The sequence below is a fragment of the Drepanopeziza brunnea genome, assembly GCF_022702325.1.
Source record: "Drepanopeziza brunnea f. sp. 'multigermtubi' strain 214-2 chromosome Unknown ctg15, whole genome shotgun sequence".
Lineage (NCBI taxonomy): Eukaryota > Fungi > Ascomycota > Leotiomycetes > Helotiales > Drepanopezizaceae > Drepanopeziza > Drepanopeziza brunnea.
The window spans coordinates 1,349,760-1,366,211 of record NW_027094078.1 but is presented as its reverse complement, the minus strand read 5'-3'; the positions used below and the strand labels follow the sequence as shown (position 1 = coordinate 1,366,211).

The window sequence follows — 16,452 nt, the reverse complement described above, 5'->3', positions numbered from 1 at the left end:
CTTACAAAGTAGCCCCAAACATAGCATTATCTAACAACTTCTCCGCCTCGATCATATCCTCATATCCTCCCGCGACTCTTCTTCGCCCCTCAAGACTTCGCTCCTCCTTCTTGTCCCACATCTCCTTCGCGGCCTCCTTCCTCCACGCTCCCACATCCCTAAACTCCGGACTCTCTTTCCTCTCTGTCCTGGCTCCCTCCGGCATAGGTCTGTTGTCCTGGAAATTAGGCCACACCTTAAACGCATTACTCTCCATCGCCTCCTGCAACCTCCTTGCCACTGCCTCCTTCTCGCTCTCATCAAGCTTTGTCTTCGACGGGACAACAAGCGAGCCGCCGGCTAACACATAGTCCTCTCCCAATCCTCGCAATCTACCACCACGGCTCCCGCCCCTTTGGTCTCGACCTTGATACTGGGATCCGGCAGGAGGCATGAGCAGCGACGACTGGCCCATCTCCAAGATCTTCTTCACCTGCCGCACCCGCCGCCGATCTTCCCGGTACTGTCTTCTTACATCTACGTTCTCCTTCCTCTGCTCCTCACTTCTCCCATCCCTCGAGCCCTGTCCATCTCCTTGCACCCGCGCCGATGTAGAATAGGGACCGCCGACATGCTTCCCCCATCTCTCCTTTTTCAATGCCGGCACACCCATCTTCCCTGCCTTCGAGTTCATAGCGTCGATATCCTCGTCAATCTCAAACCCTTCCTCTGCTGTCACTCCCACTGTCGCTCCCACTCCTCTATCCTTACTTTCTTCCAGAGTACACCTGTAATCTTCTGGGTCCTCACCCCCGAGTGCCCCGCTTGTATCCGTCGTGTATTCCTCCTCAAGACGATGCAGCGGGTGCAGGGTGTCACGCAGCCAGGACAGGCTGCTGCGGAGCACGGTCGGTGTGAAGGTCGGGAGGGCGACCAGGGCAGCGTTGATCTTTGCGAGGGAAAGAGTAGGAAGAGGGGTTTGTGGGTTGTTGTCGCTCATAGGGCTCATATTCAAGTAGATAGATGATATGAGTAAGAGTAAAGAAGAAAGAGAGAGGGTTCTGGTCGGTGGTAGAAGGGAGCGAGGAGACAAGAGAGCAGGAGAGAAAGGATTCTTTGGTTTCCTCTGGGTTTGGGCCTGGGCTTGGACTTTATAATAAGAGGAGGTGAAGGAGGTGTGAACCACCGGTGCTTGTCGTGCGTAACTGTAAGTCTTTCATGTCTTTGCCCGTTACTCCGTCTGGAAGGTTTGAATCAGTCTCGTCTATGATTTCTTATTGTCTGCTGTCAGCCGCTTATCGACTGTCGCTTATTGATTACTACCTTTTACTTGTTTTCCGTTTCTTTTTATCCTTTCATCGGGTCGACCGTCGAATTTTTTTTCGTCTCGTGCTTTCTCAAAAAGGGATCGTCGGTCCTTTAATGCAAAGCGATAGAAAGTAGCTGTCGTTGTTTTTTATATATTATATTATATTATTAATCGAGCTATTATTATTTAAAATAAAAAATTTAAAGTGGCTTATAATTCACAAGATCGACGATAGATCGACCTGCTACTTTCTAAAGATCTTTATTCAACAATAGCTAACAAGTCTTATCTATTTCTATCTTTTATCTTTATTTACAATTTACAATCGCTTTTTACTTTTTTCTTATACTAATATTAAGACTTCGATTATGATCCATATTAATATCAAGTTGCCGTGATGCTGTTACGGGAATAGGTCGGTGTTTTTCGGAGCTTGCGTATGTATTTGTTTATTTTATTTGATATCAGCTACGCTAAGCGAGTCCGAAAAAGGCTGTCGGATACTCTCAAGTATTGCATGGCTTTTAAAAGCGACGTAGGGCAGCTAACCGAATGCAATAATACTTTGCTCGATGCGTAGAATATTGTTTAAGAGTAAAGGGGCTCGCTTTTCGAAGCTTAGGCCTTCGTAAGGCCTAGATAGCTCTCTGAAGATAATAAATAAGCAGGTAGTAATGTTTATGTTTCCCGGAGCAGCTTGTTGATTTCTACCTGGTTGATTTTTTTTTATAAAGGATTCCATCGAAAGGGATGATGAGTTTCGAGCTGGGGATTTAGAAAACTTGATTAAAGAAAGCTTTGTGATATAAGAAAGAGTTTTATCAAGTGGCAACTTAACTGCGTTTCGAACATTCTAAGGGAGATAGATTCCTGCGGAGGTTACCAGCTGAAGTAACATCCATAAGAGAAAAGGTGGTTGATTCTCTTAAAAAAGGGAAGCTACTATGGAATAAGGATATAACTCTTCGGCTAAGTGGCTCGTGCTCCCCTAATGCTACTGTTACTGTTGGCCTGAAGCCACGACACTGGCTAGCTACGCAGTGAAGGTAAATAGATGTAGGTATATACGGGCAGATCAGTAGATTTATAGCTATACTTGAGTATGTTATAGATGATTTATATGTTATATTATCAATGATTCACTTACCTTTTGTATAGATTTGCATTAAGATATCGGGTTTTCTTCTTCTTTTCGGGCTTTTAATATCCTTTGCATGTGTTATACATTCAGTTATCATCGGAGGTAAATAAGCTTGCTTAAATAGCTGACTTGTTCCAACCGAGCATGTACGTGAATAAGTAGGTGAGCGAATAAGTAAGTGAATAAGTAACTAAGTAAATAAGTAACTAAGTAAATCAGTAAGTGACTTCAAATGAGTACAAATGTAATTACTCACTTGCTAAAAGAAAAAAATTGACGGAAATAACGATATCTACCTCATTCATTCCACTCTTTTCCCAGTGAATCAACAATACCTTCTCAACCCACTCAAAACCCGAAGCGCCAACCCCGCAAAGAGAACCCCATCCTCCGCCGCTCTTAGAAAACTCTCACTACGGTGGCACGGAAAATCCTATATACGACCCTATCATCAACTAAGATAATAAATAACATCGCATCTCGAGAGTCGAAATCTAGTAGAAGCATTCACTCCAGACCTCCAGTTCAGATTTCTTGACTCTTTCCCTAAACAGAAGAATTTCCTCGAAAGAAAGTAACCGCGTCTATATACCCCAAGAGTATATTTCCTGCCTGCCTACCTGGATAGGTAGCAGAAGCCCCCATACACGTTCTCTGATCCCCCCAAAATCTCCGAGTTCGACGCCTGCTCAATCAACTGACTGCCCGGGCCTCCACATGGTCAAGTCCAGTCTGTATGTATACTTGTACAGGGTTTTGCTTATCGTTTGCGAAAGCTACTGTGATGAGGAAGGATGTATGCGTACATGGCAGAATACTAGCTGATGATGATGGTAATGGTAGTAATGATGATGATGACAATCATGATGATAACAATAGCGAGGTACTCTTCTTCTTTGCGAACTGTTTGATTCGTGTTTTCGGAAAGCTCGATAAATATTAGAAACTGAAAGGGGAAGAGAAGACAGTTGGGTGATATAGTGATGCTGACTGTGTGAAAAGGCAGGGTGAAATTATTCTGATCAGTAAGTGAGTAGATCATAAGCAAGGGGGAGATGAAGAGCTTTCGATAAGCCGCTTCAGGTCGACTTCGACTCCGATCGTGATACCGTGAGTGGATTAACACAAGCCAGCGGTTCCTCACTGGGCATGATGAAGAAGTACGAGAATAAAAGGTATCGATGTTTGAGTATTCGCTCAAGCAGGCTGCAGTGATGATCTGTGTTGGCTTTAAAAGCGTAGTTGCTATTGAACCCTACCCCCTCTAGGCAGTCCACAGTCCAAAGTCCGCCCTCCGTCTCCCTCGCCTTCACTGTCCCCGTCCCAAATCCCAAACTGCAACCGGGCCTATGCCACCATAACGTACTGCTCAAAGAGGGCCTTGCCCCTCGTGATCAACCGGCCGCCATCCAGCCTCCCCTCCACACCCCCCATCCACCGGCCATACACGGCCCCCGCATCCGCAATCAAGCTCTCGGCGCGCACCGTCACTTTCACCGTCCGGCCGTCCGCCAGCCTGAAATCCACTCGGAAGCCGCTCGGGTAGCCCGAGCGCTGGGTCGGCGGGTACTGCCCCGTGGGTCGCACCCGCACGGCGTCGGCGGTGCAGCCGGCGGCGAGGACCGTGCCGTCGTCGTGGGCGATGTAGGAGCTGACTCGTTCCGGGCCGGCGCGCGGGAGGTAGGAGAACCAGACGAGGGCGTAGGGGCCGAGACGCGCGTGGCCCCAGTACCAGCTCGCGACGGTGGTCGGGAAAGGTGCATCGCCCCAGTTCTGGAAGGTGCGTGGAGAGGTCAAGTCAATGGATGGATGAATGATGTATAGGATGTGGTATATAGAACAGAATTACTTGGTCGTGGTAGGCCGCGCCCGAGAACTTCAGCCTGCTACCGAAGATGGTAAAGTCGACCGTGCCTTCTGCATCGGGAATCGTGTTGGACTATCCGATATGTGGACTGAGCAGCGCCGACGCCGACTGGGAGAGCAGGCCACGTGGATAATGCGGTGGTGCCCTGGCTTTCAGATGGAATGTGCCCACGATGCCGTTCGCCGGCGAGTCGACCGAGATGGAGTACGGGCTCAGGTCCGGGGCGCCCTGGAACTTCGCTCCGGACCCGACAAAGTCCCCCGACGCTCCGTTTCCATCAGTCGTCGTGATCACGGCCTCCGTCGCATCCAAGTACTTGCCGGCGAAGGTGCCGTTGGGAAAGGTAGCGTAGATCTCCACCTGGGTGACGACCTCCGACGTGGGCACGAATGGGAAGGCGGAGCCGAGCGTGGTGAAGAAGACGACGACGAGAGATTTGTCGAGATCCGGGGAGAAGACGTCAAAGTACCACCAGTTGAAGGAGCTGGCGTTGACAGCCGAGAGGCGAGGAGCGTCGAGGCCGGCTTGGTTGGAGGTGAAGAAGGCCTGTATGTCCCCGGTGGCGACCTGCGAAGGGATGCGTTTAATTGTCGCTCTTCGTGCGGCGCCAAATTCGCTCGGTGATACCGAGACCAGTGTTAAGGCGACCAGCAGCCAGTTAACGAAGATGGAGACCATACTCACCGAAAGGCCTTGATGATCAGTGGCCTACGGAGGAGGGACAATCGACTCGTTATAACGCGCGTTGTAAAACAGGATCAAGAGGCCGAATCAGGAACAGTGGCTAAGTGATGGGCTATGTCTAGGGCTGGATGCTGGCTCCGAATTGACTCGGGACATGCGTCTCCCGTACAGTTCAATCAGAGCAATTTCAAATATGCAAGTCGATACCAATACTCGTCCGTAGCTGTACGACCCGAAGGGCCTCTCTTGCTAAGTAACACAGACTCCAAAAGCACGGATTCGAGAAAAGTAAAAAGACGAGGAAAAAACCAAACTTCTTACACACTAACGAGAGAACACATTTGGGGCTTCTACCATTCGAGCTCTTGCATGAATGCGCTATTCAGCTCCCAGTTCGGATCCGGACAAAGACGCCGTATTGCTAGAAGTCTAAGATCTCGAACCACGCAAGCAGCTTTAATTTTCTCTAATAAAAAATAAAATAAAAAAACCCCCTCAACTTGCAATAATGCACGTGCCTCTATTCAAGTACAGAAATGGATGATCTTGCTGTTATTAGTAAACAGCCGCGGCAGCCGAGGTAGGTCGCTTTATGCAAAGAAATTAAAAAATCGATGATTAGTTTGGAAATGGGAAATTTGCCAGAGAAAAATAGCAGCCGGTGATAACCCAATCGAGTATTTCCCAGACTGACTTGTGAATCTCGTGCACCAGTGTCACAAATTGACTTGATCCGATCGGGATAATCTGGGATGCGGCAAGAGGTGTCGGGTAATTAATTACCCGCCTCAAAAGAAGAGCTTCTCTCGCCCTCGCGAACAAAGAGGCACCGAGAGCAAAATTCGACCCTTTCACTACTCAGTAAAAGAGAACCAGAACCTGGTCCACAGATGAGCACCAGGAGAAATACCCTGATCAGGATGGGGCACTGCTCCAGGCCTCTAGGGAGTGGATGGGGTTCAGAGGAGCGGAGTACAAAGAGGAGCGATCACGATGCACTTTTTGACTAGCAGAAGCACCTACGGATAGACCCCCAACACACTAAACTTGTAGAGTAGATTCCGCAACCACCGAAGCGTGGAACCGAGTGTGCTGCGTGAGCTGCAACAAACATTGAAAATTTTGATATACGAATGATTAGTTGGCAATTCAAAGGTCCTGAAAGACCCAGAGGTGGCATATGCCGAGCCAATGATAACTAAAGCAAGCGGGGACAAAAATTTGGCCCGCTGGAGCCTGTCCTCATCCCAAATGCCTTGAGCGAGGATATTTCTGCCATAATAAATCAGCTCTGAACTCCACATGCATGCCACCCATCCCCCCCATGGTAGGGAGCGGAAGATAGCAAGACGTGGTCTGGAACGCTACTGTGACTGACCAGCCGTCTTCGCACTGTTCCCCACCCCCAACATATTGCTACACAGGAGCTGCTCCCCATAGAACTCCATGGGCACCCCTTTTAATTTTGGTATCCAATGCTGAAATCCCATATAATTCCCGATAAACAATGACCCGTCGGGCCGTCACAGCAACCACATCTGGACATTCGGAACGTGTCCCTTCCCTCCCTGCAACTCGAGCTTATGCTTCAACTCCCACCGCAGATTCTCCACGGCAAACTGGACATCCCGCAGCTCCGAGCCCACGGTGTTAGATTCGGAGTCGATGATCAGGCTTTCGCTCCCATGGTACTCTATCCGCCTCTGTTGAAAGCCGCGATCATAGTCCTTCGACATGACCAGCGCCAGGGTCCGCAGGTTCCGCATGGCGTTCACCTCGCTCAGCACCTCGTATCTAAACATCCGTAGTACATCCCAGACATGCGCATGGATCGCGACATACAGGATGCGGTCTGCGTGCGGGCTGTGCGCTAGGTCGAGCGAGAGGTCGCCTTCAGGACTGCAGTCGAGTTGGTCGAAATATATCGTCTCTCGGGCGAGGTCGACGAACACGGCGGAGCAGTGTCTCGGAGAGAGGATCAGATTTGTGTAGGTCTCGAGGAATACGGCGCGGGATTCGATCGAGGCGTGGAGGGCGGCTGGGGGTGGCGTGTTCGATGTATATTGTTGGGTTGCTCGATTGAAGCGGATGGGGACGATGCGGGGTTCCGGGAAAGTAATTTTCCAGATTTTTATCCTGAGCTCGGATGGCAGCTTCATGAAGCATTTGAATGCGTCCATTTTGACGAAGTTTATTGAGTTGTCGATAATATGTTGTGTCTGCCGGTGGTGTCGTAAAAGAGAGTCGTCGTTCAGTGACGAGGCGAGGTGGAGTCATGATCAGGCGAGGTGAGGCCGAGAAAGGGGCTTAGCCGAAAATGGATTGTTGTTGTGCACAACTTAGGCGAGAAATTTCTCGAGTCACAAGGCTACCTCCGTGACTTTTCATCAGAGGTATCTAAGAGGGACTAGGCCGAATCTTGTGATGATTATCTTACGTATGTTATACCACGGTCCACGAGACAAAAAATAGAGACGAGTAAAAGTGGGTATCAAAGTTGACAGATAGGTTATTTTAACAAAGGAAGGATAGGTCATATTAGTTAGCATATATCAGCAAGACGGTATAGTTCTTGCGAATTCCACACATTTATCTGTACCTCCTCTATACTTAAACACTGGCCACTGAAATCTCTGATTATGTTTCACTCTGTCAATCACGCAACCCAAGGACTCAAGAAGTGTGAAAAACACTCGCCCGATCCAAGTAATCATGGCAACTTCATATGCATCAGCGCACCTATTCCCAAGAATTCAAAGTATACCGATCAAGTACAGACCCTTAAGTCAGAAAGCAACAGCTCTCTCCAGGCTATGCGTACTGATGAGCGGTGTCCTGGACATCGATTCGTGGAAGGACCAGGCAGATCGACCGTTCTACACCAGCCACATGCTCGAGGCATACGGTTCAGACTGAGTACCGGGTAGCCAGCGCTCAGTGGGGAGGGTCATCGATCCGTCTCAGCAGGACATATGGCGGAACCCTGCTAACCAAGTTCTTGAGCCCCAGCCGCGCTACGAGATCCCGCAAACCTCGCTGGCAGCAATAGTCTCCACGAGAGCACGTGGCGAAATGCGCAACTCCCTGGTGGAGATGTTCAGACTTCTGGGGCAGTCATACTACTTCGATGTATTTCTTGCGGCGGGGACGTGCATAGCGCAGATGAAGAGCTTTCGGTGGCACCCATCCCTGCGCGAGATTATGACTACCTACGAGGACCAAGGGAGGTCTTCGGAGACTAATATCTCGGAAAGCCGGGTAGCATAGAATTGGATGGATATTGGGATCGACGAATATGATGTCACTGGTGTATTATGTGTAGACCAAGTCCAGTACTGGGAAGTAGCCGCTTTTTTACCTCTGAAGCTCGAGCACGATTGTTAGATTCGCTTCAGTACTTATCTGAAGCACTAAGTAGATTACTGACATTTGCTTCAAACGTAGAATTAAATTCATGAGATGTAGAGATCCGCGCTGCCATGCCTGGATGAAGAGCTAATATACGCGGTGACAAGGAGGGTAGCCTAGAATTCTGTTTGGCATTCCATATTTGAGAAGCTGCCGTCCCTTCCTCATCGAGGGATTATATTTCTTCCGTATAGCAGCGTAACTAAAATCAAACTTCTCTACCAAATATTCCCTTGAAACGGGCTCTCTTAATTCGGTCTGCCGAAACTCGCTCCTAGCTCCATGGTTTCAAAAGCAAGTAACCAGATGCAGTTGTGATTATCAGATCCCGGTGAAGCCGAAGGATAATTTCTCTCTATGCCCCTAGGCTGATCTATTCCTTCACTTCTTTTGGCTGTCAACAAACCCCGGCTACCACTAGCCGTGAATCTCCCCCGAGAGCTGCATCCCAATGGTTACTTGCAGCGGGTAGCACTTGCCGTATTCGATGCTAAGGCCGTTACAGAGTCAGACGCTATTCTTCAAGTCAATTTTCATTGCAGAGGCCTAGCAGGAATCCATAGCAGACAATGCGCAACGTAGAAGAAGAAGACCAGCAATAAAGTCCATGTCTATAAAGCACAATATGAGCTCCCTCCTATTCACCATCTCTACCTCGCTCACAGCCCAACCCAACCCACCCCAACCTAATTCGACCTCGCTTCTTTCGGCCCGGCGCAAAATCCCACTAACCCCTTCATAGTTTCAAACACCACCTCCCATTCCGTCAATCTGGTAGGTGTGGCTCAGTGGTAAACACATTGAGCTGGTAACATGCCAGTTGACACCACCCATCGATATAACCTATTCAATTAGGTTTGTAGACTGGACCCCCATAATAGTAAATGGGCGTCCAGTTGAGTTTTGGCGAAATTTCTTATCTTTTTTTTTTTCTTTTTTTTTTTTTTTTTTTTTTTTGGTCCGCACCACTTTTTCCATGATTTGTCTCGCTCGCTTAAAAAAAAACATCAAAATGTTATTATCCCTCGCTTTTCCTCACCCAATTCCCGTTCCGATTACAAGCAGGTAGAAACAACCGCTGGAACCTTTTTTTTTTTTTCTCTTTTCTTGGGGGGGATGCGTAAGTCAGTTGCAAGTATATATATATATATATATTCGTATATATTCCACTCCCCCCCCCCCCATCCTCACCCCTAACATCCACATCCACCCTTCAAACCAACTTTCCACTTCACTTGCACCCACCCTCCAAGCCCGCCCACAGCTACGAGATCTCCACCCGTACCCGTATCTACGAGCCTCCTATCCGAACGAACCCATCTGACCAAACCAAACCAAACCAAACCAAACCAAACCAAACCAAACCAAACCAAACCAAACAATAGTAAAAGTGCCAGCGAGAAACATGAGAAAAGCAAACGCAAAGAAAGAAGTGTAGTTACAAGAAGTCAAGATGTCTCCCCCCCCCCCCCCCCAAAAACAGCCGGCGCGCAAAGAAGCAGCGAGGCAGCAAGCAATGATCAGTGAAAAGTAGTACGTACATCTTACCCAGGTCCTGCAAAGAAGAGTAAATGTGAAAAAGGGCCCTGCCGAGATATTCTGTTCCGTAGTCCTTCCTGCGCTTCGAGAAATTTATCTTGACGAGATTCACTCCGTGTAAAAGAAGTTTTTCTTTTTGGGAACGGGGATGGATGGGGTTTCAAGGGCAGCGAATCTCCGTTTCCGTATTTTGACTGACTGTGCGGAAACGCCAGCTGACATATCAACCTATCATCTGCTTCAAATAAGTATCTTACCAACCTACTCAATAAGGGATGTCGATGCATAACTGTCACTCGTGGACCTGATGAACGAACGAGACCACAAATTTGCAATAGAGTATATTCATTCATTATGACTATCGGCGCAGACTTTTTTATTTTGCCACCAGCTTCTGCAACAAGTCCTTTCGTCTCAAGAGCCCAGGGGGGTATCGTAGCGAAGCAAAAGCATAGACAACGTACACAGCGAGTCTGGTGACATTCCTGCGGCACTTTCGAAAGTACCCGTGCCGTACCATGCATGTGGCAGCCACGCAAAAACTCCTCCCTATGCAGATAGCGCCGAGAAAGAATGCAAGGAACGAGAAAAGAGTAGTCCAAATTGTCGACAGCGGCCGAGCTAGAACTAAAGTAGTAGCTAGCGGTGATCAACAGAGAGAAAATTGTCGTATTAGGGTATCGCACCATCAATCGTGTGTGATGGTCCAACAACAAAGGTTGAAAGTAGTGTTCTACAAGTCCGGCTCCAGGGGACAGGTTGAAGGAGGGAAGGCTATCGGAGTAGCATAAGTAGGCTGGGCTCAGATGGTCGTGCCTTCAAGCGTCGCCAAAACTTTGGACTTATCGCCGAGGAACTTTGCGCGATGGGCAACAATCTCAGCAGCAATGATCTCGAAGTCTCGGATCTTCCGCACTCGCAGATCTAGTAGGACAGCCCGCAAACCTGCACAAAATAGCTCGCGCTGCTCGCCTGTGAACTCAGCCGGTGATCCAAGAGCCGTGAGAATGGCATCATCTGTGGAGGTACAGGTTAGCCTAGCACAAACAAAAATATACTAAGGGAGGAGGGGTCTGAGATGGCGTGTCTAACAACCCACGCACCAGGGAGAGCGATGTCTCGGAAGTGTTGTTCCTCGCAGGTGGCGTCGTTGCAGATACCACCAGATAGCTCCCAGCGGCAGAACTCTTGATTGGGCTGAATCTTGTGGCTGTAAGTCTTGGATCGCAGACCACCGGCGATATCTTGCTTGAAGTTGGGATGGAAGCGATAGGCCGCAAACCGTTTGAGAGGAGACTCATAAGGAGTATAGAAATCAGGCTTGTCACACGACTCAGAAGAAACCTAAGAGGTTGTCAGCTACAATTCAGGTCTGACGCAGAAATTCTTTGTTACTTCAACCATCTGCGATACTTGTGGGAGAACAGCAACACTGTCTAGTGCCTTCTCCTTACTACCTCCAACTTCGTTAGCTACTGCTTGCGCTGTGTCAACTTCTGGCGTGTTAGAGATTTCACCATCTTCGACAACGTCAGCTTGAACATCATTCGGATTGGTGGCAGATGTCCCTTTTGGAAAGAGAGTTTCGGAAACGTGAGGAATGGTAGAGGCGGATGTCTCAGCAGGGACAGAATCGGTAATCTGGGGAGGAGCAGGGCTGAAAGGCGGAGAGTAAGGCTCCTCCATATCTGTATCGGGAGGTGCAGCTTCTGGTGGCTCATAGTCGTCCAATTCACGATCAGGTGCCTTTACAATCGTACGGTCGAGTTCTGGTGAGTATTCCGGGGAGTGCGTACCCTTGTCCATGTGCTCTGAAACAGATTCGGAGGGAAGCTGAGATGGGTCTGGAGCGTAGAAGTCATCGATATCCATATCATCCTCCCCATTAGCGTGAGCCTCAGTATCAGCACGCACGGCCTCTTGTAATGCTGCCTCAAGAGCTCGGTCAGTTGAGATCCCACCCTTTGATCCAGTTGGCTCTTCGGCGGGGGCAACGACGTCAAGTCCATCGACCTGCTTGATTGTATGATCAACTGAGGTTTGGGCCTGACCTTGACTAACGACCTGAGTATGGGCAGCCGATAAAACTTCTCCAAGACCGGTGGACAGATTAGTGACTGCCTGGGTTCCAGAATCAATGGTAACGGGGTCCTCGGGAAGTCCTGGTGACATAACAACTTCGCTGGAAGCGGGAGGATCTTGGTCAGATTGTGGAGTCTTGAAGACTTCGACACCTGCGGTAGTGGTAGATGAAGAGTGAGAGGGTTCTGCATAGTAAGTACAAATACAGCAGAGCGGATGTAGAGGATAAGGACGCAAATGGCTGAGAATAATTGACATACCTTCACTGCTTGCGGACGCTTGCTGATTAAGTTGGTTGAGTTTGTCCTTCTCAGATTGCAAGTGCTCTTCCGCCTCTTCACCAAGCCGCTTCATTTCCTCATCCAATAGACGCCTACCCTCCAATTCTCTCTGATGCTCGGCCTCCGCCTCTGCTAGTTGAGCACGAATTTGTTCAAGTTTCGATCGTGATTCGAAGACTGCGGCGTCCACCCGAGGCAGATCTGCAGCGATTTTCGCGCGGCGGAGGCGCTTTTGCTCAGTTTCGATCTTCTTGACCTCCTCGGCCTTCGCAGACTCGTCAGCCTTCGCGTTAAACACTCGTTGTTGCTCTAATGCTATCTTCGTATCTGCAATCTCAGCTTTCTTCTGAGTATTGACCAAGGCGTCAACTTTGCTGGGACCCGGATTAATCGGTGCTGGTTGCCGAGCATTCACGTTTTGCTTTGCCTTTTGGCGGCGCTCTGCATCAGCAATCTTTTTCTTTAACTCTTTCAGCTCATTCTCCACGCGTCCTAGATCTTGAACTCCGGCCGTATAGTTTACAGCAGCACCTGACGCAGGGGGGGTGTTCTTGGCAGAAAGATTGGGCGAAGGGGTGATATGTTGACGCGTCGTAAGGCTTGGGTTCGGGAATGAGGAAGATCGCTGGGCGGCCATGTTTGTGGTTGGCATCACTGGAGAATCTTGGTCGGCTTGAGATTCAAGATCCATAGCAACATCCTCTTCTTCCTCCTCCTCCTCCTCATCGCTGACATCAATCACTAGGGTGTGATCAACCCGACTTTGACCAAAGGGACGTTTGTAAGGTGCTGCGGTTGGAATAGGCTTGTCGAAATCAGCAGCGACCGGGCGTTTCCGCACGCTTCTGTCATTCAAAGGCGGCATTGTGCTAGGAGCGGTTGTAGGGGTAGCAGTAGGAGTATTGGCTGCAGCAGGTGAGGCTAAGAACAACCCGGGGATGATAGAAGTTTGTTGCTGCATCACCATAGTAGACGAGGTCGACGACGCGTCGATTTTCTTCGACTGAGGTTGTGTTTTCGAAAGAAGAGGCGAGACAGAAGTCAGGAGTGGAGCTGATTGGGTTGTAGTAGTGATGGTGGGGGGTGTGTATTTGGGTGGGTCCGCCGGAGAAGTGGGGACGGTAGTCGGAAGCGGAGGCTGAGGTTGAGGCTTGTTGACAATTTTAGCGGCTGCCCTTTGAGCGCGCTCTTCTCGTGACTTCCGAAGAGCTTCTAATTTTGATTGGAGTGCCTTTTCCTTCTCGGTCAAAGCCGCGGGTTTGGCCGCCAGTTGTACATTGTTTTCTTCCAGTGCTCTGTTTTCTTTCTGATTTCTGTCTTCTGGCTCATTTTCTTTTTGAGGAGAAGAGTTTCCCATCTTTCCACTAGAGTTGGTGGTGATATTAGCTGGCGGGTTTCGGGACATCTTCAGTTCGTCAAAGAGACTTCCAATGACCTCTTCACTAAATCCCTCGTCAATGTATGTCTGATATCGTACGTCATAAGGCCAGAGATTGAGTATAGCGCCTTGGGCTTTTTTTCGAATCTCTGCGACTCTGGAAATGTCCCCGAAATTTGCTGCGACAGTTGATTTTGAGGATGATTCGATTCCGTTGCGTTGTTCAGACTGAGGATTATCAACGTCCCTAGATATCACGGGTAATCCTGCTTTGTGTCCATTGGCTTGTCCATTTGTTCGCCCAGCTACTTGGGAAACCACGTTCCCAGGGGTGCTGGTGAAACCTGCCTTTCCAAGGGTACGGGATCTATTGGATTGCCCAGCCAACTGGTCGTCTATGTTCCCAGAGACAGAAGGAAATTTTCGCTTGAACGGTTGCTGGTACCCGTTCGTTTGATTATCGAGCGGAGTCGAAGATCCAGCATCAGCATCTACACTGCCATGAGCGCCGTTGTGCGACCATCCATTCTGACTCTGTTTGTAAGACCCTGGCTTTGGCAGCTCCTCATAGCCTGTTCCTGATTGTGGGACGTAAGGCGGGTAAGAGCCTGTTTGTTGACTTCTTGACTGTGAAGAGTCTCTAGGAGGAAAGCTATAGCTATTTGCTGGAAGAGAAATAAGCTGCGGAACATTTTCATAGAGAATTGCTTCTTGCATACCAGGAGTGTAGTCCCTCGGCTTCGAGTACACGGCACGTTGCGCACTATCAGTGTAGCCAGTGCCACCAGAAGAATTTCCACCGTTTTCTAGGTATTGGGGAGCACCGTATCCCGCAGAAGGTGTGTGTGTGGCTCTGGTGATTTCATCATCAAAGCCCCCCTCTCTCTGTTCACCTTGCTCGTAAGGTCTAACCTCTGGAGCTTGTTGCTGATATGATGGCTGGGCGGTTGGAGCGTAGTATTGCGTGTTTTGCTGCGCATTGCTGTTGAACGCAGTATTATTATAACCAGTATACTGAGTCTGGGCTTGTGCTTGCGTTTGCGCTTGTGGCGTGGTGTAGGGTGGCAAAGGCATTGAATCCTGGTTCCAGCCCTGAAAAATAGGCAGAGGAGGAACTCCTGATGCGATAGCAGACGCGCTGAATGATGGAGCGGCCCTATTATATCCGTATGCAGCCATCGCAGCATCGTAGTGAGGCGCCATCTGTGGTTGCCCCTGCTGGCTATCGTACTGGTTGGGGTAGGTAGGAGGAAGGTACTGAGGATTGATGGCTTGTTGATCTCGATATCCGTAGGACGGCATTGCTGGATAGTGTTCTGACATGGCAAAGGAGACCCGGGAGCATTATCCGGACTCTGAGATCAGTTGGGGTTCAAGGTGGTTTCTATTATTCGGTTTGGTTTGGTTTGAGATTCTCGGATCTGCTGTGTTCTTTCTGGTGGGTCGCAACGACGCGTAATAAAAAAGACAAGCCTTTTTCTACGATAGAACGGCGAAGTGATTGGAAAGGGACCTGAGTTCATGTATGCAGTCTGGGGATTGAAGGAGTATTATGGGGCACTGAAGTCTGGTCAAACAGAATTTGTGGTTGTGATTGTGGTTGTGATTGAGATTGAGATGATGAGGGATCCCAGATGCGGTGAGATGCAGGATTTCCAAGCAAGCATCCGGCGCCAAAGTCAAAGACAAGCCAAGATCAGAGCCCGGGGCCGTCGGACACACATTACCGGTATGGTGTTTAAGTCGGTTGTGGCCTCAGGCCACAATGGCCACCAAGTCTTCAGCTTAAAGATTAAATCTTCTATTCGTATATATATTAGTCTATTTCTCAACTTATGAATTACTGTCGATTTTGCCGATTGCATCCGGCCTCACCTTCATCTCCAATCAACCCTTTACCATCTCGGACTTTAACACCGCCCAAATCGTTATCCTCGAGGAGAATAACGGACGCAAAAAGCATGTTCCGCGACATCCAATACCCAACTGGATTCTCTCTCAAAGAGATTGTTTCTTAGGAAAACTCGGGCGTAGTTTACCTTGATTCCCGGGATCTCCTGACTGTCGTTAAATCCGGCCACGATAAGGACAATAGCAAGGAGTTTGCTGTCGAAAAGGAAATATAAGCGATTTCGAAGCAAAGGAGGACATCCGGGACTCTTGGAATACTACGGACCTGTCGAAGACGGTATTCGGCTTCAATACGCGCCAAAATTCGATATAGCATCCTTTCTTGGGTCGTGGAACCGTAACACTCATCAACGACTCCGCTGGTGCAAGCAAGTCGCAGCCGCCCTCCATTTCGTCTATTCCAATAACGTCATTCATGGGGATCTAAGGTGTGATAACATTCTTTTAGATACTCAACTGGATGCAAAGATAGCCGATTTTGGGCTCATCTCTTAATGGGAGCCCGCTGCTCATGGCGGTCACCGCTAGCCACCGATCTCCTGGGCTTTCACTCTCTATTCAGGGTGATCTGTTTGCACTAGGATCCACAATGTATTTGATTATGACCGGTGACGCCCCGTACGCAACAATCGATGGAGAAGAGATTTGGGCGTTGTACGCGCAGTCGAAGTTTGCAGATACCACAGAACTGGGCCCCCATAGGTCATGTTATCACGAACTGTTGGCAAGGAAGGTATCATGCCGCGAACACTGTCGTTGCCGATATCACTGCTATATATACAAGTCAATCAATCCCGATTGAGTTGCATATTTAACACAATCAGCCATTCCGTGCCCGCCGATCATTCCTGCCAACAATCTCTTACGGTAATC

At 49.0% G+C, this 16,452-nt stretch overlaps 5 protein-coding genes across 5 annotated transcripts; all 5 read right to left on the bottom strand.

Moving 5' to 3' along the window:
* Position 1: 1 nt before the first annotated feature.
* L3040_008294 (uncharacterized protein) lies at positions 2-988 on the bottom strand (the record flags this gene model as incomplete). The annotated part of the gene is made up of 1 exon (XM_007295408.2): positions 2-988. The coding sequence occupies one exon, from the start codon at positions 986-988 to the stop codon at positions 2-4; it is 987 nt and encodes a 328-aa protein (XP_007295470.2).
* A 2,788-nt stretch (positions 989-3,776) lies between these two features.
* On the bottom strand, positions 3,777-4,974 carry L3040_008293 (uncharacterized protein; the record flags this gene model as incomplete). Its single annotated transcript, XM_066153977.1, has 3 exons — positions 3,777-4,202; positions 4,279-4,346; positions 4,422-4,974. The coding sequence occupies 3 exons, from the start codon at positions 4,972-4,974 to the stop codon at positions 3,777-3,779; spliced, it is 1,047 nt and encodes a 348-aa protein (XP_066010523.1).
* A 1,529-nt stretch (positions 4,975-6,503) lies between these two features.
* Positions 6,504-7,160, bottom strand: L3040_008292 (uncharacterized protein; the record flags this gene model as incomplete). Its single annotated transcript, XM_007295410.2, has 1 exon — positions 6,504-7,160. One exon carries the CDS (start codon positions 7,158-7,160, stop codon positions 6,504-6,506), a length of 657 nt encoding a protein of 218 aa, XP_007295472.2.
* Positions 7,161-10,729: 3,569 nt separating this feature from the next.
* Positions 10,730-14,991, bottom strand: L3040_008291 (uncharacterized protein; the record flags this gene model as incomplete). Its single annotated transcript, XM_007295411.2, has 4 exons — positions 10,730-10,944; positions 11,031-11,271; positions 11,323-12,194; positions 12,270-14,991. The coding sequence occupies 4 exons, from the start codon at positions 14,989-14,991 to the stop codon at positions 10,730-10,732; spliced, it is 4,050 nt and encodes a 1,349-aa protein (XP_007295473.2).
* Positions 14,992-15,347: 356 nt separating this feature from the next.
* On the bottom strand, positions 15,348-15,996 carry L3040_008290 (uncharacterized protein; the record flags this gene model as incomplete). Its single annotated transcript, XM_066153976.1, has 4 exons — positions 15,348-15,469; positions 15,544-15,601; positions 15,708-15,774; positions 15,845-15,996. The coding sequence occupies 4 exons, from the start codon at positions 15,994-15,996 to the stop codon at positions 15,348-15,350; spliced, it is 399 nt and encodes a 132-aa protein (XP_066010522.1).
* Between the last annotated feature and the right edge of the window lie 456 nt (positions 15,997-16,452).